Below are 26,670 nucleotides of genomic sequence, written 5' to 3'. Positions count from 1 at the left end.
TGGGCTCACAGGAAAATCCCAGGGGAAAGGGAAGCCTGAGTGAAGAGAAGCAGAGGCAGAGTTTGGATGTTTGAGGTTACAGATACCCCTGTACCCTGGCCAAGTGTGTCCCCACATCAATGCTCCTTCCCAGAAAAAGCCCTGGGATAAAAGCTTTGCTTGAGATGTGCTGTTTCCTCCCCTTTAGCTCTCTAAACTCAAGTGCTGACCTGGGTTTTTTTTAATGAAGCCCCTTTTTGCTGTTCCCGTTTGTTCAACAGATAAACTGCCTTTCATTTTTAGTTTCAAGAGTGCTCAGCACGGAGGCTTGGCATAATTAAAGCCCCTTTTCAGTTCTTCTGGACTGCAATATTTACTTTTAGTAACAAATGCCAAAGAAATGGCTTTGCATGAGTGACTGACTGAAGGGAACACTCCAGGTGCTCGTCTGTGCTTCAGTAACAAGTTTTTTAAATTTAAATGTACAATTTTCCAGCTCTTTTTTTATCTTTGAATGCTCAAAGCCTCAGTGACCCCCGTGAACAGCTTTGAGTCAGTTCTTTTCCTGGTGTCAACACTTTGCATCCCCCTCCTGGAGCAGAATCTGCACGGAACAGTGAAGACTGAGATTTTGAACAAGCAGCCATGAATTTGTCTCACCAAAGAATTCTGAGCACCAGCCCTCGAACCCAAATGACCCAGATAATGAAAAGCTTTGTTGGAAATTCCTTCTCCTCCTTGGGTAACAAAATGGACATATTTTTGTAATATTATTTGGGGAGAATTCATACTAATGCAGGCAGGGGAGCAAATAAGCATGTGGATAGACAAAAAGTTGTGGAAGTAGAGAAAATCCCATATTTCATCCCTGCAGCAGCTTGGATGAAATGTGGGTTTCAAGGCCTGAAGAAAGGTAGGAAAATACTCAGCACCAAGGAGTAGAGCAGAGGTTTTTCAGGCACTAGGCCCTCTACAACAACTTGCTCAGAAAAAAAACCTCTTTTCTCATTGCAGACTCAGGTTCCACGCATGGAATTTGCAAAAAAAGATAAGGAAAAACCTCTACAAATACCTAAACAAAAGCTGCTTAGCCCAAGATTTCATGGCCACACGGAGACTAACAGTTATTAAGGCAATCAAAGACTGTTTGGAAATTAAACCCTGTGCCCCAGTTCAAGCAGTTTTACCCCAAAATGCCTGCAGGCTCTGTAGCTTTGCAGCCTCCTACTTTTCAACCTCCCAGACCAAGAGGGCTCTGTCTCAGGCAAGAATGCAGCTTCCAGCCAAGATTTGTCAATGTGCATTCTTAGGCATGAATTGTACCACCAAGAAATATCTAAAGTTGATTTGAGATAGGGTAAAGTTGGATCCTTGGTGTGCTCTCAAGTTGTGTCTTGGACTGGAAAATAAATAATCAGGAAAATTTTAGGAGGGTGTGTCACCAACTTATGGCTTATCAAACACGAGAATGACAGAAAGCAATTATTCATAAGTGTGCTGAGTGTGATGCCCCTCACACAGCCTACACCCAGAGCCACTGCCATCAAAGGGCACTTTGTCACTGCTTTCAATGGACACAGGATGTGACCAGAGCAGCATCTGCAGCAGCTCCCAGAGAGGAACACAAGGGAAAAAAAAATCTTCATTTGTAACTCAGTGTTTCATCTTTCAAAAGATCAGCTTCAGAAACTCTTCTTTTGGGTATCTCTTTCACCAAGCTGCATATTTATCAGCTCTGTCCTAGACATGATCTTAGGAGCTTATCTCCCAAGTGATCTGAACTTCTTTTCGATTTGCTTTTTTATTAAAATAATCAGGGCTGGAAATCAGCTTGTTTTTTATTTTTTTTACTGCTCACAATCTTTGTTATTTTCATCATGAGCAAGCAGCACATATCCATGTCTTTTTTGAGACTTTCTGCTTATTTATTTGCTCACCTGCCTCTAGCTAGTTCGTTCATGAGGACAGAAAAGCAAGAAACTGCAGGTGAAAGGGAATGAAGAATCTATTTGAAGATTAAGGAAATCAAGGAGATGTGCTTTCAGATTTTAATTCTGGCAAGGAATTCCTGCAGACCTCCTGCAACTCAACCCCTCAGTAGCTTTGTTTCTCACCTACCACAGAAAAGTGAGGCAAATAACACCCTTCTACTTTATGAGAGCATTTCACAGCCAAATAATTGAGGGCCAGATTTGCTCCTTTTTTTTTTTTTTTATTTCACATTTTTTGACAGCTTATCCTGTAAGTGTCCCCCCAAGGACCAGCAAACCAGCGTGACAACTCCAGTGACAGGATTCCTGAGGGACCACTTGCACAATCATGTCTTATTAGACCTAATAAAGAATGACAGAATCTGGCTGTTAAAACTTCAGGAGATCCTCATACACTATCGTGACAGCAACCAGTAAACTATAGATAAATTACATCTAAACCAATCCCACTTTGCTGCATTCCCAACTGCTAAAACATCCTCTGATTTCAGCATTGCTACTTTATTCTCAGCAGGGTTTTTTTTTTTCATCTAAAACCTCTGAATTTCTCCTCAGACAAGGACATAATTGCAGATACTGCTGCCAGGTAAAATTACTGCAGAGTTCTGGTTTGTACAACTTTTGGGAAACATTGGAAATAATTTGTTTTTTGAGTGCTGAGGACTAAATGTCCTTCCTGCTTGGAAAGAAACAAAACTTCTTTCTGCAGTTACTACAAGTACTGTTACAAGAGGATTTATATAAATTAAATTAATAAACTAAAGTAGTTTAAGCTTCTGGATATCCTTGGTGTGAAGTAATTTTGCCTGAAGGATGTGTTGAGCTGAGGATTTACAGTTTTAACACTCCTTCCTCAACAGTTTGACACTTCAATTTCTCATTGCCACTTCTATACTCCAGCATGGTCCAACATCCACGACGCAGAATAAATAACCTATGGCCTGCTGCAATCATTAAAATAAATTTGGTTTAAATTTTTTTTAGTTTTTAAGACTGAGGCTGAGCAAGAAGCAGGATGACCCCAGGCTGGCAGCAGCCACGTTCTCATCCTGAGGGGGAATCAGGAATTCATTGCAGCAATCATTTTCCATCCATAATCTTCTGAGGGCTTATTTATACTCGCAGAAATATTTTTCTTTTGTGGACAGTTGTGAAATTAAATGTGAAATCGAAGAGGTGAAGGAACTGGGAGGGATCCCTGAGCACGGCCATAAGAGTGAGGGGTCAGGGCAGTGAGATACCCCCACCATGGGGGGTTATTTATTCTGTAAAGGTTATTTATTCTGTTATTTATTCACTGTATTTATTCTTCAAAGCTTATTTATGATGCTATTTATTCTCGTTATGTATTCTGTAAAGCCCCTTTGTGCTCCCCGAGCCGCGTTCAAAGAGGTGGGCAAGCAAATTCCCACTCCCATTTGTATAGAGAGGGGAAAACACCAGGGGGAATCGAGCCGCTACTTCCAGGATTCAAACTCACTTACAGGCAATTACACTTCCCACAGGAGGAAAGCATGAGTTAAGAGTTGGATTTTTAATTTTTTTTTTTTTTAAACATTCATCGTTTTAAACGCGGCAGCGGAGAAGCTCGCTCACGCCATGTCTAGCAAGGAGCGAAGCCCTCTTCCCCTCACGGCGCCACTCCCTTTCCCACCCACCCCGGCAAAGCATGAATTAAGAGCTGGATTTATTTTTCACACTATTATTATTATTATTAATTAAACATTCATAATTTCCAACGCGGCACGGGGGAGGTCCCTCACGGCACCGCCCCCCGGCCCCTCACGCAGAGGGCGGGAAAGCGCGGCGGGCAGGGCGAGCGGGGGGCGTGGCCTGGCGCGGCCATTGAGGCCGGGCGGGTAATGGCGGCCGGGGGCGGCGGCGGCGCCGCCTGGCGGCGGGGCGGGGAGGCAGCGGGGGCTGAGGGGGCCGCGCCGTGAGGGGACAAAGCGCCGGAGCCGCCAGGTAAAACCCCGGGAGAAGGGAGCGATGGGGCGGGCTGGGAAGCGGCTGGGAGGGGGAGGAGGAGGAGGAGGGGATGGGCCGCGCTGACGGCGCCGAGCCCGGCTGCGCGTTCGCGGCAGGAACCGCTTCCCCTCAGAGCGAGTTTCCCCCGCCGCCGGGGTCGGGGCTGAGGCGGAGCCGCCCCGCTGTAATTGAAGCCCTGGGTGAGGAGGGAGGGACGGACGGACGGACGGACGGAGGGAGGGACTGCGAGGGCTCCTTCTGTGCTTTGTGTCCAGGTGGCGAGGCCGAGGGGCGGCCATGGGGGTGCAGGACCGGCCCCAGTGCTTCTTCGAGATAGAGATCAACAGGGAGCCAGGTAAGGCTTTTAAAGGGGCTTTTAAATCACGGGCTTGCCTGCATCGTGGGCCCAAGCCGCTAGCAGCGACTTTGGCCATTGATGCGTTATTTCTGAGTTACTTTTTAATAACTTCGGCTGTTTTCTGGGGTGCTGGATGCTCCTCGTTGCCCCTTGAGATCGATTTTTATTTGCACGCGTGAATATAAAGGTTCGGCAGGGCTGAGAAACGCTGTTCTGAAGGTAAAAAGACGTCTGGTGATGTGTTATATATTTTCTATTATATCTTTGTTATGCCACTTCTGTAAACTGTGGAAAATCAGGGCAGACTGAGCAGAGACTGGATATTTACTCCTATAAGTATTTTTAATGATGCAATAATTAGAACTGGGAAGGAACTTAGGAGGTCATCTGGGCTAAATCTTTCCTTGTCCTGCTCAAAATGCGTCTTCTGAATGTAAAGGAAGAACCGAGCATTTAATCATAGACGCACAGAACACCTCACCAGCTGGCCTGTTAAAAAAAAAATCCAATAATTAAAATAAATCCATCTTTTAACTTATATTTTCCCTATACAAGTGTAATGCCCAGAAGCAGTAGGCTTGAGTTTTAATGCTGAACAGCAGCTTGGTTCCCTCTTGTGTTTTCCCCCTCTCTGTTAAGATGGGAGTGGAGATTTTCTCACCCATCTCTTTGAACGAGCATTTATCAATGCATATTAGTTGTCTCACACATACTCCGTGCTTTATCTTGCTACCACTTGTCTCTAGAAAAATGAATGTATGTGACGGCTTCATTAGGCTTTCACTTTCATTTTCTGCTTCAATGTTTCTCTGAAAACCTTTGAATTAAGAGCTTATATCTCAGACATGAATTTCAGCCTCATTCAGATGCAACTGAAACCCTTTCAGTGTTTTATTTCCACCACAGTTTCAGAAGAGAGGCTCTGTTCTAACTTCAGAGACCTGATAGGGCATATCTACAAATCTGTTGCTGTTGGAACTCCTCTCTGAGTTATTTTGATTGGCACTGTGGTTTCTGAACACTTCCAGTGAGGATGTAAATGGAGTTTTAATGTGATCTGTTGCTTTAATTTCAGGTGGAATTTACTATGGAATGAGACAACTAAAGCTGTTTCAGGTTGGGTGGGTTTCCACTTAGGAATGGTAGCTTGATGGGATTGATTTAGGGCAAAGACAATTCCTTCTCAATCTCATTTGCTGTTAATCTTTTTAGGTTTGGTGTGGGTTTGTTTGCTTTTTTTTTGTTCTGGCTCCATGTGAAGGCTCTCTCCCCGTGCTGTTCTCTCTGCTCTCCCTGCACAGGTTGCTGCTCCCATTTCATAATCTCTCCTCCTGCCTCGTCCCCTCCTCAGCCTTGAGCTGTTCATCCCCAGTGAAAGTGGATTTGGGTTTGGTGGCTGATGGAGCTGCAGCCTTGCTGTTCCTGGTGCTGCAGAGCTTGGCTCACCTGGAGCAGACCCAGGGCTTTGGCTCTCTTTGTGTCTGCCTGCATTTATTTGCTTTTGAAAATAACAAGAATCTCCCAGCTGCACATCAAACTTGGAGCCCTGCTAGTGTTCGTTCCACCTGACTCATGGCTTGGGTTTTTGCAGGAAAAATGCCAGTTTGTAAAATTAGTGCTGGGACTTGTGTGCTGTCTGCTCATGCTGCTTTATTCTGGTGCCTGTTTATCAATTCACCATGCAACTCTGGCTCAGGATTTAAGGATATATTTAAAAAGCTTAAATGTTGCTCTCTTAGCTTTAAGATGACCTTCAAAAGCTGAGTCAAGTGGTAAATCAGAGCTTCCAGATGACACCAAGCACTAACTCTGAGAGATGTGCTCTCCTGCTGGCACTAGTGAGGGATTCATTTTAACTTTTACACTGCCAGCAGATTTCCAAATGAACATTTTGCTTGACTTCAGTAAATAAACTGATAAAAAGGCTTATTTGCATTTCAGGAGGAGTGGTGAAATGCATCACTTTTTATTTGTTCAAATGTTCATCCAAACGAGCATTTTGCTTATTTTGACTTTAGTAAATAAGCTGATAAAAAAGCTTATTGCATTTCAGGAGGAGTGGGCAGCAGAACAGCCCTGCATTTTGTTGCTAGCCAAGAAAAAAGGCCTTGCCCCACCTTGTGTGCCCTGAAAAGCTGAGCCAACATCCCCACAGCATGCAGAGAGAAGGGGATGTGCCCCTTGCAGCCCTGTGTGCATCTTTGTGCCTGCAGAACACAAAACTCTCCCTTTTTACACTCTGCCAGTCCAGAGCCATTCCCCCCACGCAGCTGCCAAGCCTTGGCTCTGCCCTTGTGTTGTGGTGTGCTGTAATGTCCCATTTTGGCCTTCCAGGTCATCCCCCCAGGTGTGCCTGTACCTCTCTCCCTTCCCCCTTGCCCCCATGCTGAGTGAGTCCTGTCAATCAGGTTTATCATTCCAGCAAGGCGTCGTGTGGTTGGTCAAGTTCAAAGGATGCCCCTCAGGCCCGGGGGTCATTGGCCTGTCTGGGTGTCATCTTCCCCTGAGACCCTGCCCCTGTCACCTGGTTGGTGCTCACCTGGACCTCCCCTCCCCTGTCCCTGAGCTTAAAAAGGTCATCAGAGCATGCGGCCGGGATTCTGTTGGAGCAGCTGCTCACGTTCAGATCTCTGTAACCATGGAATAAACCTCTGGACATTAAACCCTCCAGCAGAATCCTCTCCTTTTTCTCTTCACCATCACCTGAAGCCATTCCTCCTGAGCTAAATGGAGTTCCTAACAAGCCTGGATTTGTTCAGTGCCCAGCTGCAACCACCAGCAAGCCAAGGAGTCTCTGGGGTGACACACCAAGGAGTCTCTGGGGTGACACACCAAGGTATCTCTGGGGTGACACACCAAGGAGTCTCTGGGGTGACACACCAAGGAATCTCTGGGGTGACACACCAAGGAGTCTCTGGGGTGACACACCAAGGAATCTCTGGGGTGACACACCAAGGAGTCTCTGGGGTGACACACCAAGGTATCTCTGGGGTGACACACCACAGCTGCTGCCTTTGGCCCAGCAGCGAGGGTCAGACTGGCCCAGGCACAATCCAACTGGTGATATTGGGAGCCTCTTTCCAATACCCTTGCAGGCTGTGCCTGCCCAGGCTGTGCCAGGATACCTGGAGCAATCCAAAGTCAGCTCACTTTTACTCTCACAAGATCCCTTGGAGAATGCAGGAGTGCAGCTCTGCTTTGGCTGTTTCCAGAAGCTTTGTTACAGCTTTTGTGTCCTTATTTCACTACAGCTACAGAACCTTGGAATGAAACTCAGTGCCAGCTTGTACTTGCCTCTTACAGTGGGGCAAACTTTGTTGGCTTGGTGGTTTTTAGAGCTAAATTTAGTCTGCTTTTAAAGAAATTGCCTGTTCAGCATTTTTGTAATGAATGCAGGTTGTGGCTCATAATTTTTAAAGGGCAAATGGAAAACAAATCAGGAAGAAGCATTTCTTTTGATGCTGGCTCAAATAGTGCTGCTCCTTTCTTTTGGGCCCCCCACCAGTGGATTTTGAGTGTGCACACAGGATTTAAGTGCTTACAGTATTCCAAGAATTTTGGGATGGCAGCAGATGCATGTTTAAATAATTCTGTCTTTACTGTGTGAGGCAAAATCTGTGTGAAGCTGCAGAATTCAGGTACTGTGGTAATTGGAACAGATGTCCCACCAGGATGTCACAGATGCAGTCTGCTGCTCCAGCAGCTCCTGTGACCATCCAAAGTTTTTTTCCCACCCCCTGACTGGTTTCATCCATCATGAAGTTTGGTAAATTTCTCAGTTTTGCTTTGTTTCATTCTTATTCATAGAATAATTTATCTTTTTTTTTTTTCCTCCTGTCCTCTGTTACTGTTTGACCCTTGGCTCATTGATTTGTTCCACTTCATTTTCTTTCATTCCTGGGATGTGTCCCTTCCCAGAACAGTCTGGTCTTTCCTTACTTCTCTCTCTCTGCTCACTTTAGCCTGAAGTTTGATGTATTTTGGGATTTCAGCTGCTATGAATTTATGTGAAAGGAGCAACCTTGCAAAAATCATTCTCTTGTGCCTCCAGTAATAGACCCAGTGATGCCTTGTGGGGTTTTTGTTAAATTCCTAAAGACAGAAACTGTTCTCAACTGGCTCCATGTTAACTTTCAGTCTTTAGAAGGGAAAAAATTATATATTTGCAGAAAATAGAAGCCAGAACTTTGGCTGTCCATGAAGCCACTGTGTGCGGGACAGCAGGAGCCAAGGGGATCCCATATGGAGAAAACATTTCTCAGGGGTGGGAAATGGAGATTTGAAAGGAATTGATTCAATAAAAAAAATGATTCAGAATAACCATGTGGAATTGTCAGTGCAGGGTGAAACACCCTGAAGTCTCACCCTGAGGTCTGGAACAAGTTGGAGCAGTCAATAAAAGAAAAATTGATCAGCCTCTTCTCCAGGAGCCAAGTGCAGCCTCTCACTTCCATATCCCTGGGAACTGAGCCCACAACTGTTTGGTGTGTGCAGGACTGAAATAAGTTTGGTTTTGTGTGGAAGATGGAGGGGATTTCAGGTGGTGTTTGTGAAGAATGGGCTTAGAGAGAAGGTTATGGAGCTTTTCCTTGCAAAGGGGGCAGCTGGGGTGTGGAGGTGTCAGCAAAGTGTTCCTGTGTCAGGGCTGCACATCCCTGCTCAGGGCAGCAGGGCATCCATTCTTCAAACTCTTTTTTTAAATTTTAAATAAAATCCATTCTTGTTCCACACTAAGGTTTTATTTCCTTGAAAACTGGAGCCAAATTTCTACTTTGAAGCAGTTTTTTTTAAAATTCATATGCTTTAGCATTGACAGATTTAGGGATAAACAAATTAATAAAATTCAAATCGGGTCCTTTTAGCGAGCTGTTATTGGAACTTGTATGCAAATGTGTCTGAGCCTTTGGGCCCTTGGCAGCCGTCCTGGGCTGTGCATCATTGTCTCCCTGCCTGGAATCCCTGCTTTCTCCTTCAGCAGGATATTCCTGCTGATAGGCTGGCAAAACACCTCTGCTTTGGTTCACTCTTCAGAAATTGAGAAAAGATAAAATCCAGTAGATGCAGTTTTGAAAAACCAGGTTTGTTTTGCGAGTTTGTAGCTGAACTCAATACCTGTGGGTTCAAACATAATAAAATGTAGCAAACCACTTCCCATTACTTGGAAAATAACTTGAAACAATGTGTGTTTGCCTCCAAAGGGTTTTTTCCAAAAGGTTAAGCAGCTAAATTAGAGGATTTACCTTTGAAAACAATAAATATTTGAAATCAATGATTATTTTAATAAACTTTGCTAGCAGGAGCCCTTATTGCAGTATAGCATGGACATTCCTACCCTGATTAATTAGAATCAAGTACTAACTCTTCCTCAGCTGGAAAATTGTTAGGGAGTTCAAAAACAAAAGAAAAAAAATCATCTTTTAGTTTGAAGACAGAGTTCTGAAATTGGATTATTCTTGCTCATTTTGCCTTCTGGTTTCTCTAATTGGTGCAGCTCATTAGCTGCAGAGAGCACTTCATCATTTCCAAACAGATTTTATATAGGCATCACTTATATAATACATCACTTAAATAATGCACATATTTCTTTCACCACTTACTCTGATTCTTTAAAAAATAAGTTCAAAGCCTGCTTACAGATAATACTTTTATCAAATTATTGTTTCATAAATAATGGGCAAGTGCAATCCCAGCAGTTTTTCCTTTAGCCTGGAGTTGGGGTGTCTGTGCTGTCATTTCTTGGTTAAATCCAGCTGAGGACTCTGGGTAGGTTTGTGAGCAGCTTTGCTTACTGGACTGACTTTGGAGCGATTTTTGTTTGTTGATTTTAATTTACTGTGCAAATATTGTGGTTAGTCACAGAGAGCTTGTTCCCTGATCACATCACTGAACCTTTGCATGGGGAAATGAAGCTGAAGAAAGCACTGAAATTGTCTGCACTGAATGGATCATCTCAGAGGAGAGGTGTCTAAATCTGGGGAAATAACAGCATCTCAGAGGCTTTTTTTATCTGTGTTATATCAGCATGTACCTCAGTTCCAAGTTTAAAATGAGATTTTTCTCTTTTTTTTGATGAGAGATGAGACAAGAGAAAGATTTGTAGGTGCTAATCATACATACTTGTATTATTTTTTTGATTAGCAGCTGTTCTTTCTGCATCTTTGCCCAAGGTGTGAAAATGAGTTTGATCTTTCTCTGGCACATTTCATTGCCTGTTTGTCAGTGGAAAACACAAGCTCTCAGTGATAATGGTGTTCATGCAGTTGCAGTGAAATGCAGGCAGTAACCCAGCAGATGGATTCCCAGAGTGTGGTTTGTGTCTCAGGAGCAGCATTTGGTGTGGCTGCTGCAGGTTTTATCCAGCCCTCATCTCGTGAACTGGATCTGTCATCCTTGGATCTTGGCTAGGTGTGCATTACGATTTGTAGGATTAAGGGATCAGGCTGGATGGGCATGGAGTAACCTGATCTAGTGCAGGGTGTCCCTGCACGTGGAACTGGATGATTTAAGGTCCCTTCCAGCAGGGATCATTCTGTGATTTTATGAGCACCTGGCAGATTTGTTATTGACAAAGCACCGGTGAAAAATACCGCTGGAAGTTATGAATGGCTCCTTCCATCTTCTGCCTTGTCATCTGCAGGAACATCAGAGAGTTCTTCCAATGGTGGTGGTGTCTGCTGCTGCTAAATGTGCTGGGTTTGCAGCAAAATCCTTCTACAATTTATGCCTCAGAGCACCAGTCCCTTCTGGAGGCTGCAGGGACTGACAGCCCTCAGTTCCTTGGCACTGGGCTGAGAGCAGAATGGGGGCAGTGCCAGCTCTTTCCCTGGAAAGTGTCCTGTGTGACTTCTCACAGTGAGTGCAGGAGGAATCCTCCTGCAGAGGCAGAGTTGGGCTGTTCAGCCTGGAGAAGAGGAGGCTCCAGGGAGACCTTCCAGGAGAGCTGGAGGGGGACTCACATGGGCATGGAGCAGTGGGACAAGGTGTTCAACTGAAGGAGGATGAGTTTACATGAGATAGCAGGTAGAAATTCCTCCCTGTGAGGGTGCTGAGCCCTGGCACAGGGTGCCCAGGGAAGCTGTGACTGCCCCTGGATCCCTGGGAGTGTCCAAGGCCAGGTTGGACAGGGCTGGGAGCAAACTGGGACACTGGAAGGTGTCCCTGGAGGGAGCTGGGACACTGGAAGGTGTCCCTGGAGGGAGCTGGGACAGTGGAAGTGTCCCTGGAGCAGCCTGGCACAGTGGAAATGTCCCTGGAGGGGCCTGGCACAGTGGAAGGTGTCCCTGGAGCAGCCTGGCACAGTGGAAGGGTCCCTGGAGGGAGCTGGCACAGTGGAAGGGTCCCTGGAGGGGCCTGGCACAGTGGAAGTGTCCCATGGCAGCCTGGCACAGTGGAAATGTCCCTGGAGGGAGCTGGCACAGTGGAAGGTGTCCCTGGAGCAGCCTGGCACAGTGGAAGGGTCCCTGGAGGGAGCTGGGACAGTGGAAGTGTCCCTGGAGCAGCCTGGCACAGTGGAAGGTGTCCCTGGAGGGGCCTGGCACAGTGGAAGTGTCCCTGGAGCAGCCTGGGACAGTGGAAGGGTCCCTGGAGCAGCCTGGCACAGTGGAAGTGTCCCATGGCAGCCTGGCACAGTGGAAGGTGTCCCTGGAGGGGCCTGGGACAGTGGAAGTGTCCCTGGAGCAGCCTGGCACAGTGGAAGTGTCCCATGGCAGCCTGGGACAGTGGAAGTGTCCCTGCCATGGCAGCAGAGCTGGGACTGGATGAATTTCCAAGTCCCTCCCACCCCAAACCATTTTGGGTTCTCCTCCACGACTCTCTCCGAGCTGCAGGTGGCTCTGAAGCTCCGTGGCTCAGTCCCTGCTCAGTTTGTGCACAGAGCAATGGGAGTGGGATTTGTGTTCTCCTGAATTCCTGGGCTGGGATGGAAACTGGGAACTCTTCAGCTGAGCTGTGTTGTGTGGAGTGCTCCTTGTAGGAATGCTCAATCCTCACAGCTCAGTGCTCTCCTCACCTGCAAACAGCCCTTGTGTCACACTGGTGGTTACAGCAGTGCTGTTTGATGGGGGATCTTTGAATATTCTCTGTTTCTTCATTCTTTGGACACTCTCCCCGCCCTTTTCATTTTCATTTCAGTTTCCTTTTCATTTTCCTGCTGTGGTGATGAATGCTCAGAGAACATTCTTGCTGCACCTAATGAGATTCAGACCTTTCAACAGCTCAAGGCATCTTGAATTTTTATCTAAGATTATCAAGTACTGATGCTGTTATTTTATTTCTTCCTTTCTGAGCCAACAATTCACCATCTCATAATTGCATATATTTGGACAGAGCCTTAAAATTGAATACAGTTTCTTAGAAGCCTCTCAATTTTATTTTTTTTAAAGTATTGAATGAAATACATTTGAACTTTTTTTTTTAAAGGAGAGAGAAGTTATTCCTGGAGTTGTTACTTTTTAAAATGAAGTCTTACCAGTGTGCACCACTAGAGTGTAGTGCTCATTGCCAGATGATTGCTGGTCTCCTTTTAATTCTGCCCAACACTGAGGCTGCTATGGATTATTTCACAACCTGCAGACACACCAATTTTTCCTTTATTAATTATGTATTTTTTAAAGATTTCGTACATTTGGGAGCAGTTTGTCATGGATTTTTTTAGTACTTCACATCCCACTATCTTGGAAAATAAAATAGAAAACGTAAATCAATTTTAAAAACAGTTTTCTTTATATTCAACCACTTTTCAGCAGTATTTTAATAGATTTGGAAGGTCCATAACACAACTACCACCAGCAGCAAAGAGAAAATATTTAGTTGACAATATCTGGCAAGCGGAGCATTATTCCTGCCTGCCTTTCATCTCTGATCCATCTGGGTTTTTTGAAGGGAAGGATTTTAGGCCAGGAGTTGTGAAGGTCCGCCCGAAATGAACGGGTGACGAATGATTTTTGGGTGCAAAAATAACCAACACAAGGCACAGGGGTTTTGCAGTAACAAATCAACAAGGTGCAATTTATTGATTATAACCACAGCTAAATATGTGTTTGGTTAAGGGATCCGGGGAAGAGAAGGGTAAGACAAGGAAAAAGGGATGAAAGGAGGTCAGGGAATGGGGTATAGCTACCAAAACGTGATGTCCTCGGGGTCCCGCCGCCGAAACTCGCTGGAACGCGTCTTGGGGAGATCTCGAAGGACAGTCGGACCGAACCCCAATATATATCCTGTTCTTGGCTGGGGGAAGGTGACTGAAATTAGGTTTCCATGGAGGGGAGAAGTCCATTGTTTTCATGGCCGAATGCTCACAGGTACGTTAAGTTTTCCCCCTCCCTGAGTTGGGAGGGAGTACAGTCCCAGTCTCTGGACGGAGGTTGCCATGGGGGTGCCATGGGGGTGCCAATAGGGTGCCAGAGGGGTTCTTGGTTCCTTGATGAGGGGATTCTCATCTCAGTTGGTCTGTCACGGTGGTTGAAGACAGGCAAGAGGGATCTTCTCATGGAGCGGGGGGGAGCCACCCCAGAGCTCAGTCCAGCCAGCTCAGGAGTTTGGAAGAAAGTGCAGCTCAATTGTGCAGAAAAGGGCAGCATGCCCCCTTCGAGTACAGCATGGCTGTTCTGCAAACATCACCTGTGAACACACCAGATTGTGGGATCTCAGCACCTCAGGATGGAGGTGCAGAGAGGCCGAGACCACCCTTGGGGGGCTTGGGAATCCTGGAGTGTTGCCAGAAGTGTCTGGTGGCAGGGCTTTGATCCTACACAGGAAAGGACACCTGTATGAGGACTGGGAGGAATTCACTGGGTGAATGGTGAAGGGATAAGTTAGTTAAAGTGTAAAACACAGGGTTTAGGATTTTGGTACAGGGGGGTCTAAAGAAGTAAGATGGAGGAATTGGGGTGTGTCCTGTCCTTCTTCTTCTTCTTCTTGGCCTCCATCTTCTGTGGTGATGGTGGCACTTTGGGATTGGTTATTACTAGAAGTGCACCGGTTAATAAGGGTAGAAGGTATTGGGGAAAAATAATAAATATTGTACATGTAACTTCGGGTATAAAGATAAGTGACCGCCCGGGGGCTTCGGGAGTGTGCCCATGGCTGACTTGCTGTGCAGACCTCTGTCAGGCTGAAAGAAAATCTTTTAGATAAACAATTAATAAACACCAAGACCGAGACAAGATCAGAAGTCTCTCCTCGTCCTTTGAAGCGTCGGCTCTTCAAGGCCATCCCTGGGCCTTTCCAGGCCACCTAGACAGCACAGAAAACCTTACACCAGATAAGCAGGAAACTCCTTCCCAACCAGCTCAGCAGCTTTAACCCTTCGGTGGTCTTTTCTCATGACAATTGTGAGGCAAAAAATGAAGGATTTTCGGATGGACTTCTACAGGAGTGGCCGTGCACCTGAAATCCTCAGCACAAATGGAGCTCAGCCAGTTGGGGTTTGCAGGCAATGATCACAGGGAGAAGTGTGCAAGTGGGATTATTCATGGATTTGGATAAACACACTAATTGGGGAGGGAATTGCTGCAGCTCTCTGAGGACCTGTGTTTATGGGAAATTATTTGCAAAATGGAAAAGATCTGACATGATTCAAGTATTTTAGTAAATCAGCTTGGCTTTCCAGGTTCAAATCACAATGGAATCTCCAGGTCTGCTGATAAATTGGATGGAATTTAATTACTTACTATCTATTTTTTATTATTCTTCTTTCTTGCTGTGTATTCTAATATATGCATACCTAAGATATTTTCTTATTCTGCTTGATAAAGTAACCTTTTCTCAGAAAATTACAATTTTAGAACATACAGATTGATTTATATGCAGATTTTCTTATTCCACACAGTTCTAAAACTCTAATTATTTTTTTAATTATTTTCTAGTTGGTCGAATTATGTTTCAGCTCTTCTCAGACATTTGTCCAAAGACTTGTAAGAACTTTCTCTGCTTGTGCTCAGGTATGTAGCTGATATTTCAGATTTTTATTGTTAATAAATAACATTTTTAATGTTAATAATTATATTGATAGTGATTTTATTGGCAGTTATGAATATCTTCTGCCCAACAGTGAGGCTTCTATGGATTATTTTACAGCCTGCAGAAATACCAGTTTTTCTTTATTAATTATGTATTTTTTAAAGATTTCATACATTTGGGAGCATACATTTGCTTTTCACTTCTGGGTCTGCAGTAGAGGCAACACTGGTGATGTTCTGTTGGTGCAGGAATGTAATTCTTTGAATAAGTTTAAAATTAATAATAAGTAGTGATTTTAATTGATGGGGCTTTTTAATTGATGGGGCTTTTTAATTGATGGGGCTTTTTAATTGATGGGGGTTTTTTATTGATGGGGGTTTTTAATTGATGGGGGTTTTTAATTGATAGGGGGTTTTTTATTGATAGGGTTTTTTTATGGATGGGTTTTTTTATGGATGGGGGTTTTTTATGGATGGGGGGTTTTTAATTGATGGGGGGCTTTTTATTGATAAGGGGTTTTTTTTATTGATAGGGGTTTTTATTGAGGGGGGTTGTTATTGATAGGGGTTTTTTTTTATTGATAGGGTTTTTTTTTTATTGACAGGGGGTTTTTAATTGATAGGGGTTTTTTTATTGATAGGTTTTTTTTAATTGATGGGGGTTTTTTAATTGATAGTGGATTTTTAATTGATGGGGGTTTTTTAATTGATAGTGGATTTTTAATTGATGGGGTTTTTTTATTGATGGGGTTTTTTTATTGATGGGGTTTTTTTATTGATGGGGTTTTTTAATTGATAGTGGATTTTTAATTGATGGGGTTTTTTTATTGATGGGTTTTTTTATTGATGGGGTTTTTTTAATTGATAGTGGATTTTTTATTGATAGTGGATTTTTAATTGATAGTGGATTTTATTGTTAATAATGATTTGTTTATCCAAGTACAAACCCCAGCCATCTGCAAGGCCTGTGCCCACGTGAGGAGGTGAATCACAGTGGACAGGGGATGCTCTCCCATTCTGGAGCACAGAATCTGCACAAAGCCATCACCAAGCCAGGGTGTTTTTGGCAGGTGGAGGAGGACAGAGTGAGCCTGGCACTGCTCTCAGAAGTAGATTTGGCCCCTGGAAATGTCCTTTTCAATTCCAGCAGCTGGCCTTGCAGATGTGCCCACCTATGGAACAAAGCTGGGCCCACGTGCTGTGGTGTTTGCCAGGAGCTGATTCCCTTCTGATCTCAAAGTGGCACCACTTGGCACCCAATTCACACTGAGCTGCCAGTCCAGGTGCTGCCAGGGCAGCCGGTTCCCCTCTGCCATCCCATTGCCAAGGGCTTTGCAGGCCATGGAAAGAGCTGCTTAGGCAGGATGGGCTCAAAGCAAGGATTCTTCTTTTCCTGCCAAAATTCACGGGTGTCTAGAGCAGAAAGAGCAAGGCTGGTGTTTGGGCTGGAGCAGAAGAGAAGCTGAGCTCAGAGCAGAGTGTGGGGGGTGTGGGGGTGTCTGAGCTCAGGAGGTGCTGCAGCCCCTGCCAGGGGAACAACTGCTGTGGCTTTTACCTGGCTGGGAAGGGAAAGCACTGGCACTGCTCTAAATGGGGGTGAGAAAAGGGACTGGGATTCTGGCCACTGCCAAAGCTCCCAGCTCACCACCAGCTCTGTTTAAGAGCTTTAATTTTCAGTTTTAAAAGGAACAGAAATGTTATTTATGTGTTCATAATATATAATTCAGAAAATACCATGAGAGTATTACAGTGTGTGTGACTGTGTTCACAGGGGTCTGAGGATGAGGGAGAGATGAGGATCTGACTCCATGTTTCACAAGGCTGATTTATTATTTTGTGATATATATTACACTAAAACTGTGTTAAAAGAATAGAAGAAAGGATTTCATCAGAAGGCTGGCTAAGAATAGAAAAAGAAAGAATGATAACAAAGGTTTGTGGCTCAGCTCTCTGTCCATGCCAGCTGACTGTGATTGGCCATTAATTAGAAACAACCACATGAGACCAATCCCAGATGCACCTGTTGCATTCCACAGCAGCAGATAATCAATGTTTACATTTTGTTCCTGAGGCCTCTCAGCTTTCTCAGGAGGAAAAATCCTAAGGAAAGGATTTTTCAGAAAATATCATGGCTACACAGTGCCATAAAAATCCTTCATTTGTGTGAAGTGTAGCATAGATCACCCATTTCATTGTTAGTGTTTGAAGTTCTAAAATGTTTCTACTGATATAATATTTGTTTAGAAAAGTGTGTAAAAACTCCTCACTGGAGGGTTTTATGATATTCCATCTTATTAAAGCAATTCAAGTGCAAACTCTAATCTGAACTGCTTCTCACTTGTGGGTCTGCAGCAGAGGCAGCCCTGGTGATGTTCTGTAACTGCTCCAGCTCAGTGCCATGCAGGATCCCATCTCTGAGGGCATTTTCCATGGCCCTGAGGGACATCCTGAGGCATGGCCAAACATGCAGGCAGATATTCCGTGGTGGTGTTTGAGGAAGGTTTTCAGTGCTGCACAAAGAGGGGAGGAGTGTGTCCATCCCTGTCAGAAACAGCTTTGCTTGCATAACTCATGTGGAAATCAAAACTAGGGTGGGAGGAGGTGTGGATTGGGGTTATGGGTGTGGAGAGGCAGGTAAATAACTAATAAATAAATATTCCATGAGTGAGGGATGATAAACAGCAGTGCCCTGAGTGGGTTTTGTGCCACAAAGTGCCCTTATCCTGGCAGTGCTGGGCTTGGAATGGCAAATTTGGGATGATTGGGGTGGCACAGTAATAGATGGCAGCAGGGGAGTGTTGGCTCTGGGTAATGAGTGGATCTGCATTTCTGAGGGTGCAGAATGTTTGGTGAAATGTCAAATACCTATTCCAGAACCAGTGATGGTGTGAAACTGAACTTTGGGTTATTTGTCCTGTTATTCATCCTGTTAATTCATGTTTCAGTACACTGCATCTCCTGTACATGTGGATTTAACAGTTGCACAGTGTATAATATTGTTATTTTAATCTTTTATTGTTAATTGGCACATTCTGCCAGCTCCCCTCCCCTGGGAAGCTCCAGTCAGTGTCTCTTGAGCAGCACAAATCCCTCATGGACCCACTGCCCAGAACCTCACCCTGCCTGTCACTGTCACCTCATCCATGAGCCCAGGGCAGCTTCTCTTCTGAATTTTGGAAGAAGTGCAAATGAAACTTGAGATTGTGGGATCAGTAACTGAAAAACCTCCAGCCCACCTGATCTGCAGCTGCTGTAGATGGGTGTGCAGACACTGTGCAAGGCTTGGGGAAGGTGTGGAAGCTTGGAGTAGCTCAGTCCCTGTACGTGGGGATAATGTGGGGCTTTAAATGTTCCACAGTGCATAATATTATTATTATAATCTTTGCCTGTTAATTGGCACATTCTGCCAGCTCCCCTCCTCTGAGAAGCTCCAGTCAGTGTCTCTTGAGCAGCACAAATCCCTCATGGACCCACTGCCCAGAACCTCACCCTGCCAGTCATTGTCACCTCATCCATGAGCCCAGGGCAGCTTCTCTTCTGAATTTTGGAAGAAGTGCAAATGAAACTTGAGATTGTGGGATCAGTAACTCAAAAACCTCCAGCCCACCTGATCTGCAGCTGCTGTAAAGGGGTGTGCAGACACTGTGCAAGGCTTGGGGAAGGTGTGGAAGGAAGCTTGGAGCTTAGCTCAATCCCTCTTTTCCAAGTGTGGGTCACATTGAAACTGAGTTGAAACTTGCTTTCCTGGCTTTTCTGCTGGGAATCATCTGGCACATCCAGATGTGAGAGTGGTTTGCAAAGGCTACTGTGACCTGCATAGGAGTGTAGCTGTACCCACAGAAAATAGTTAACCCACCATTATCCTGACCTCTTGTTTTTTTATAAATCGTCCTGAATAGATTTACACACTCCTTCTTGAAGGGGAGAGGAAAATTTTTTAAGAAACAACTTAATTTTCACCTCAGAGTTCCCTTGTAAAGATCCCCTTCTGGGTGGTGAAAAGGCATCAGGTAGGACTGTGATATCTTTTAATTATGGCTGCCATGTCCATTAGAACTAGGGAGGGAAACCCTTGGGATTTGTGCAGTGACAATCTGTGGATTCTTTTTGTTTCCCCTTCTTGCAGGTGAAAAAGGAATTGGCAAAACAACTGGGAAGAAGCTGTGCTACAAAGGCACCACATTCCATCGTGTGGTTAAAAACTTCATGATTCAGGGTGGGGACTTCAGTGAAGGTAAAATGGGATTTTAAAACTGCCAAGTTTGAAATGTTATCACTTTTGTGTTCATAAATTCAGAGAACACCACAAAAGTATTACAGTGCCATAAAAATACTTCATTTGTGTGAAGTATAGCATAGATCATCCATTTTATTGTTAATTTTTGAAGTTCTAAAATATTTCAGCTGATATAATATTGCTTTAGAAAAGTGTGTTAAAAACTCCTCACTGGAGGGTTTTATGATATTCCATCTTATTAAAACAATTCAAATGCAGACTCTGATCTGAACTGCTTCTCACTTGTGGCTCTGCAGTACAGGCATCAAGCAATTCTGATGGTACAGGAATGTAACTGTTTGAATAAGATTAAAATAATAATAAAGCACTGAATGAGTAGAAATGTCTCCAGAATGTTTTCCTGGATTGTTTGTTCCTTTCCTGAAATACCTGTCCTTACCAAAATGTCTGTTTTCACTGTGTCCTGACCAAAAGAGCCTGAAGAGGGAATCTCCTATTTTGAGAGTCAAGTGCTGGTGGAATGTTCTGCACAACTTTTGTATAAATGAAACAAAAAGTTTTCAACAAAAAGTTTTAATTGCTGCCTTTTAATCTGTAGGTAATGGAAAAGGAGGGGAATCTATTTATGGTGGCTATTTCAAAGGTAAGAGCAAATATGTCTTTGCAGATTCTCTGTTCAGTCCTGAGATAAACAAGTCTTGATTCCCAAACTACTTAATGAAAACAGGTTCACTCATAGATCACCTTTTTGCATGAAACTAATGTTGCATGAGAATTCCTTTTATGTGCATGACTTCCAGATAATTTTTGTTAATATTTAACTTAAATTGACAATTAATTAAGGCTAACATAATTGGTTAAACATGACTTTCAGCATGGAGGCTAGGCAACTTTATTCATGAATAAACTCCTATCTTCCTGCCTAAAACTGTCAACATATTCTTTTGTTTATAGAGAATGTGGTCTTTTGCAAAATGAAAAGGTAAGAGACAAAAGCTCAGTAACACAAATTCAAACTCTGTTCCCTTGTCCCCTCCCTAGTAAATTTATAGACAACTGCTAAGTCCCTTTGTAGATGGATATCTGTGTTGCTTGGAGAAATAAAGAGTTGTGTCTAACCTTTCTGAGGGTTAATGACTTATTCTGAGAGAAAATCCACATAATTCCAGCTCTAAACAGTGATTTCTTCTTTTGTTAATGTCCCTTTTCCTCCCCTTCCCTACTCAAGGTTTGTATGCTTAGGGTTAATTTTTTACTTTATTTATAAGCTACACAAGTCATTTTCCTTGCAAAGAATTGATAAATAAATGTACAATTACCTCTGTAAAAGTCTGTTGGAAGGAAAATGGTGAGTTTTTAAATTATTTGTTTAAAGACATACAATTATTTCTTAAAAAAAAGCAGGTGGTTACTGATATTCAAATGTTAGGATAGTGAATATATTTATTTACAGCCTCTGGTTCTGGGTGTGGTTAGATGCATGAAATTAAGTTTCTCTTAAAAAAGAGACACAGTTTGATGTGGGACTATTGAAGTTTTTAGTCAAGGAAAGGCTTGAACAGATCCATTTACTAAAAGTTACTCAGGGTTTGTTTCCCATGGTGAGTGCTAAATATGCAGGATTGTGTTTTGATATGTGATCTAAAAATGAATAGCTTTGTACATTCAAATTGGTATTTTTATCTTTGGAAATGACCTGGAGAAGATCTGGTTTTATATTCTGCTGTACAACCAGAACTCCTCTCTAACTCACTGCAATATAAAATGCATGTTCAGTTTTGTCTTTTATACTTAGATTGAGATATAGAGAGGTTTTTTTTTCCCTTCTATGCTTTGAGACTTCCAGTTTTGAGTGTAGACGTGGCATTTTTAGTGTGCCATAGCAGGGAAATAATCAGCTTTTTCTCCTGACCTTTCCACCTGCAGTGTAAATAACAGCATCATGTATGTTAATTCCTGTTTTAGAATGTCAATAATTCTGCCAACCTCGTTCTTACCTAAATAACTCAGGATTTAAATCCATTACCTAATGTTTATTGAATATACTCATAATGAATTATTTGAAATTAGAAATGTTTGCACTTTATCTGCACCATTTTAAGAACGAAAGTTTTGTCTCAAGTGTAATTTGAAGAGACTTGTTTCAACCTGCTTGTTGTTTTTCCTCCATCCTGTTCCCTTTCTCCAGCAGCAGCAGAATTTCTCCTTAGAGCATCCATAAGTTACTAAGAAAACAACCTGCCTCCCTTACCAGGGAAAATCTGACAAACATATTTTTTCTTCAAACAGATGAAAACTTTATTCTCAAACATGACAGAGCGTTCCTTTTGTCAATGGCAAACCGAGGGAAACATACCAATGGTTCCCAATTTTTCATGTGAGTAGAAGTGATCCCACAGTGGAGCTTTTCTTACACAGAGAAGCGCTGTTCATGAGAAAGATGGTATTGCTAAATTCTCCAGAAATCCATGTTCTCCAGCTGGTCCTGGCTGGGAATCAGTGGCACCTGCGCTAGGAATTGCTAGAGATCAATATTTCCTTGTGGCATTCATGGGTGTTCTTCCTTTGTGGCTTTTTTCCCCTAAAAAATATGATTTATGTTCAGTTCTTAGCAGCCAGGAAATAGATTCTTTGCTTTGTGGGTGCACAAATCTCATCAGGTTATCTGCAAATGACAGTGATGAGCATTGTGTGTGAGGGGGAGTGAGATCTAGAGGTGGTTTGTATGGTTTTGCTCTTTAAAAAATGATGATTTATGATTTTGGGGGGGCTGTTTTCTTTGGGTTTTTTCAGGAGAAGAATGGGAATTTTTATTTGATTATTACGATTACTATTACTATTTTATTTGAGTATTTGTTCCTGACATGCTTTTTTAATACATCATAACTCCATTAACTTGTGCATATACCAACACTATGTAGATTTATGTGCTGATAACCAGATTTTTCCTTCATTACCTTTAAAAAATACCATTCTAGTAACCACATTCTGTTAAATTCTAGAAATTACAGCAAACACTTTTACCTTTACTCAGGAAAACACTCAGGTCTGATAATTCTACATAGTGCTGCATTTACCAACACTATGTAGATTGATGTGCTGATAACCAGATTTTTCTTTCATTACTTTTAAAAAATGTCATTCTAGTAACAACATTCTAGAAATTACACTTTTACTCATAAGTAAAACACTCAGGTCTGATAATTGAGGGTTTCCAGCTCAAAGCAGGTCTATTTTAGGTTGAGTATCAGTTTTTCTAAGCTTGCAAACTTTGATGTGATTATTCCTTTTGTTATCTCCCTTCTCAAAATTGCCTCCTGTTAATGTTTACCAGTTTGTATTTGGGAAGAGCAGGTTGATAACTTTAGTCCAGAAATACTTTGTGCAACAACACTGGGGTTTGAAAAGTCAATTTTAGCATAGTTACTTAACTAAAAAAAGTCTTTTTTTCTTTGCCATCTTTCTTGGGGGATAAGAATGAATGGCGCTTCCCTGTCTTCAGTAAAGGAGTAAATTGTCCTCAAAAATCTTGGTTTTTTTTCCTTTGCCTGAAAAAGATCTTCAGTATGATATGATGTAGTTCAGATAAGAAACATTTTTCGGTCTTTTCCTAAAAAATGTCCTGAAAATGGAAGATGCATAGGAACCTAAAAGAAAGTCTCACACTTAGCACTGTTCAGACATTTCACAGAGATAAAATTCTTTCAAAAGCTTCTTTTCTGTTCCCTTCAAAGGAAATTGTACAAGTTGTGCTTCATTACAATAAATCTGAAAGGATGTGTGCACATTAATATGGAAAACAGTTTATATAAATACAACTCCATGCCTTAATAAGCTCTCTGAAGGCATTGCTTCATTATTTTTTATTTGATGACTTGCCTTTGGGTTCTCTTGCCTCAATTTTCCATTTTTAAGCTTATCTGAACATTAAACATGAAAACCTAATGATGTCCCATCAGTCAAGCAGCTGTCATTTGAGGGCTCTAAAGTTTCTTTTCTCTCCTGCATTTGATTCCAAAGTCATCTTCTTGCCCTGATGCTTGGTAGGCTCAGCTTGTTCAATCAGAGATAAACACTTTGTCTCTCCCCACACACCAAAACGACCCTAGGTTGTGTTGGATACTAAATTATAATTAACACAGGCCAATAAATGAAGATTATTTAAAAGCACTTTGATCAAATATAGAAGTATTTTGAAAGATGCAGATTCCTTGAAAAATTCTGGGTTTTTTTCATAGAATCACTTAAAGGAGAAGTGTGAGTTCAGTGGGAATTGAGGCAGAGTAAGAAACCTAAAAACTTCCATGAGAGCTGGGTTCAGCTGAGCTCTGCAGGAATCCAGAGGTGCATTTACTCTGCTTAGGCTCAGCTTTGGGCTCCTGGGGTGTGCTCTGTGGCCTTCAGCAGGAGGCTGCTCTGGAGCTTTTGCCTTCCCATGCACATTTCTGGGGTCTCTGGTGTCTGAAAAGGCCCCAGCTTGCCCTGGAGCCAGGAGAGAATCAGGGCTCCAGGTGGGAAACAGCTCCTGAAGTTCTATCCAGGCAGTTTGTGCCTTCCCTAGAAAATACACTTTATTAAAGCAGTTACTCTTGCTGGGTGGCATTTTCTGAATACTTTAGGGAATCTATAGTTTTCTATAATAAAATATTTTCTTCCTTTACGCTTTAAGCTGAAATTAAAATGTGTTTTTTATACTCCCGGTAATGCTCAGTTTCTCTGTAGTTTATCATTAGGAAAAAATCTTCAAATGTTTAACTTGAAGAGTGTGTGAAAGGCAATATTCTGTGGTAGCCTTAGATTATTATTTTTTTGTATTTGTGCCTATTTAATTTCATTGATTAAATGTATAGAAAGGGAGAGAATTAATCTGAGCTTCCTTAGAGCTCTGTGTTTGTTTTCAGGGATGAGAACTCTGTATCTTATACACATCTAATGTGGCACATAAGGAGTGCAAAAAAGTGATTTTCTTTTCTATGACAGTTTGTCCAAGTAGGGCTAAAATAGTAGCAGGGATCCTGACTATAGATTTCTGTTAATTCATCAGAATTCCCTGCTCTCCAGAGAAAAGTTGTATTTGTAATAATGAGTCTTTAAGGAAGTAATCAGGCAGCAAATGTCTCTTTGGCATATTGCACCAGCAAACCAGGCACAAGAATTCAATGCCTAAAAGTTGATTTAAAGTTCACTTGATAGTTTTACTTGAAACAGAATCTCCAGACTCATCTTAATGTAAACAGGCATCTGAGCCATCATAGGAAATCATGAGCTGTCTTGGAGTAGTCAGGGATTTCTCTGGATCCTGACTATAGAGTTCTGTTAATTCACCAGAATTCCCTGCTCTCCAGAGAAAAGTTGTATTTTGGAATAATGAATCTTTAAGGAATCTTTAAATAATCAGGGAGCAAATGTCTCTTTGGCATATTGCACCAGCAAACCAGGCACAAGAATTCAATGCCTAAAGGTTGATTTAAAATGGACAGTTTTACTTGAAACAGAATCTCCAGACTCATCTTAATGTAAACAGGCATCTGAGCCATCCTAAAAACTCATCAGCTGTCTTGGAGTAGTCAGGGATTTCTGTGGCATGAAAGAGCTGTGAGGATTTATGGGCAGCAGTGAGAGCTGGGCAGGGAAAAGGCATGGAAGGGATGTTTGGAGGCTTCAGGGGAAAGCATGGACTGAATCCAGGTGTGCTGGAGAGTGGCACAGTGCAGAGCTGCAAGGATCAGAAATGTCTGTGCAGTATCACAAGTGCTGGGTTTAATGCTTGGAGAGTATTTTCCTCCTTTTTTTTTTTTTTTTTATTTTCCCTTAATTGAGTAGGAGCAACAGTTGGGTGGGAAGGAGAAAGTGGAGCTGAGGGAGGATTGTGAGTTCCATGCACTTGTGCTGTAAATAGGCCAAGTCTGCTCTCATGTGCCTGAGGAACACTTCCTGCTCTGGAGGAACACAGCACTTTGCAGTTCAGCAGAAAGGATCCAGAGAGAATCCCTCTAGATGTGTAAAACCCTGCAATTTCAGTTTTCTGTACCCAGAGGTTTGTAGCAGCTCACTGCAGGCTTGTGTTGGAGAGTTGTAAAGGCACCAGGTCAGAAATTGACTCAGGGAGCTCCACTCTGATTTATTTTTTTGTGAATAACTTCCTGTAAAACTCTCAGTGATTTTACAAGTGTTCTAAACCCATGTGGGGGTGTAAATCTGTAACTGTCCTGTTTCCATGTGGGTCCTGAGCTAGGAATCCTTAGGATGGGGCAGATTGGCAGGAACCACTCCAGAATCATCTTTTCTTTTTCTGTATCTCCAGTAGCTGCTTTGAGTTGCTGCTGCCATCGTCAGCAGCAGTTACAGAGCTGATCCCAGGGCTCTTCTGGGTTTTCCAGCTCAGTGGCTGCATCCCTCTGGGTGATGTTCTGCAGCCATGTGCTCCCTTCTCTTTGTTTCTGGAAATCTCTTGTCTGTTCAGAGCCATTCCATCATTCCTGTGGCCCACCTGCCAGTGAGGAATTCCCATTGCAGAATTGTGCAGCTCTGGTGAAAATGAGGCAATAAAATAACATCAATGGCTCCTGCTCCTCCCACTGTCAGCTCTGTTTCCCCTCTCACCAAATCTCCCAAACTCCATTTGCAGCAAACCACAAGTGCCCCTGCAGAAGGCAGAGTAAAGCAGCAAGAGGAAAGAAAACCAAATAACCTCTTTGTGAAAAGAGGGAAATTTGTGTCATAATTATTTAATTTTAGTTCAGCTGTGGAGTGTGCTGAGGAATAAGCCCTTAGTGCAACCCAAAGAGGATCCTGGATTCTGTTCCTTATCAGCTCAAATGCTTGGAGTTCTTGTCTCTCTCTGTTCCACAGCTATTTAAAACTTGAGTCTGATTTCCTATTACTGACAGATTTTTTTTCCTTATTGAGGGTGTTGTTGGTTTAATGTGTTTCTCAAGCTCTGTTTTCTTGCTCAGAACTAAATAGGATTTTTTGGTCTAAAAATGTTTTACTGTGTGGTGCCATGCCCAGTTCATAAACTGAAACAAAGGAACCACTTTGATCTGCTAAATGAAGGATAAAATACTTTGGAAGTACTCTTGTTTTGAATTTACAAATTATTTCTGAATGTTACCAGCTCATTAAAAATAGCTCATATCTTTTTGGTGTCCCAAACCAGGTATTTTTCTAATCAACAGC

The 26,670-nt window shown here is 42.8% G+C and overlaps 1 protein-coding gene across 9 annotated transcripts in view; it reads left to right on the top strand.

Moving 5' to 3' along the window:
• The first annotated feature begins 3,879 nt into the window (after window positions 1-3,879).
• NKTR (natural killer cell triggering receptor) overlaps window positions 3,880-26,670 on the top strand; it is a 42,373-nt gene continuing 19,582 nt past the window's right edge. For 3 of the 9 annotated variants that reach the window (XM_059481647.1, XM_059481406.1, XM_059481321.1), the window contains exons 1-6: window positions 3,880-3,935; window positions 4,214-4,293; window positions 15,162-15,236; window positions 19,381-19,488; window positions 20,090-20,134; window positions 21,781-21,868. In XM_059481647.1, coding sequence (XP_059337630.1) covers window positions 4,236-4,293; window positions 15,162-15,236; window positions 19,381-19,488; window positions 20,090-20,134; window positions 21,781-21,868 — 374 coding nt within the window. In that variant the 5' untranslated portion in view covers window positions 3,880-3,935; window positions 4,214-4,235. Of the gene's footprint in view, window positions 3,936-4,213; window positions 4,294-14,685; window positions 14,756-15,161; window positions 15,237-19,380; window positions 19,489-20,089; window positions 20,135-20,445; window positions 20,474-21,780; window positions 21,869-26,670 lie in introns of those variants that run through there. The other 6 variants (XM_059481789.1, XM_059481720.1, XM_059481486.1 and 3 more) reach the window with 4 other exon arrangements.

The sequence above is a fragment of the Ammospiza nelsoni genome, chromosome 1, assembly GCF_027579445.1.
Source record: "Ammospiza nelsoni isolate bAmmNel1 chromosome 1, bAmmNel1.pri, whole genome shotgun sequence".
NCBI lineage: Eukaryota > Metazoa > Chordata > Aves > Passeriformes > Passerellidae > Ammospiza > Ammospiza nelsoni.
Note: the sequence above shows the minus strand (reverse complement) of the source record. Positions and strands in the feature narration are given on the sequence as shown.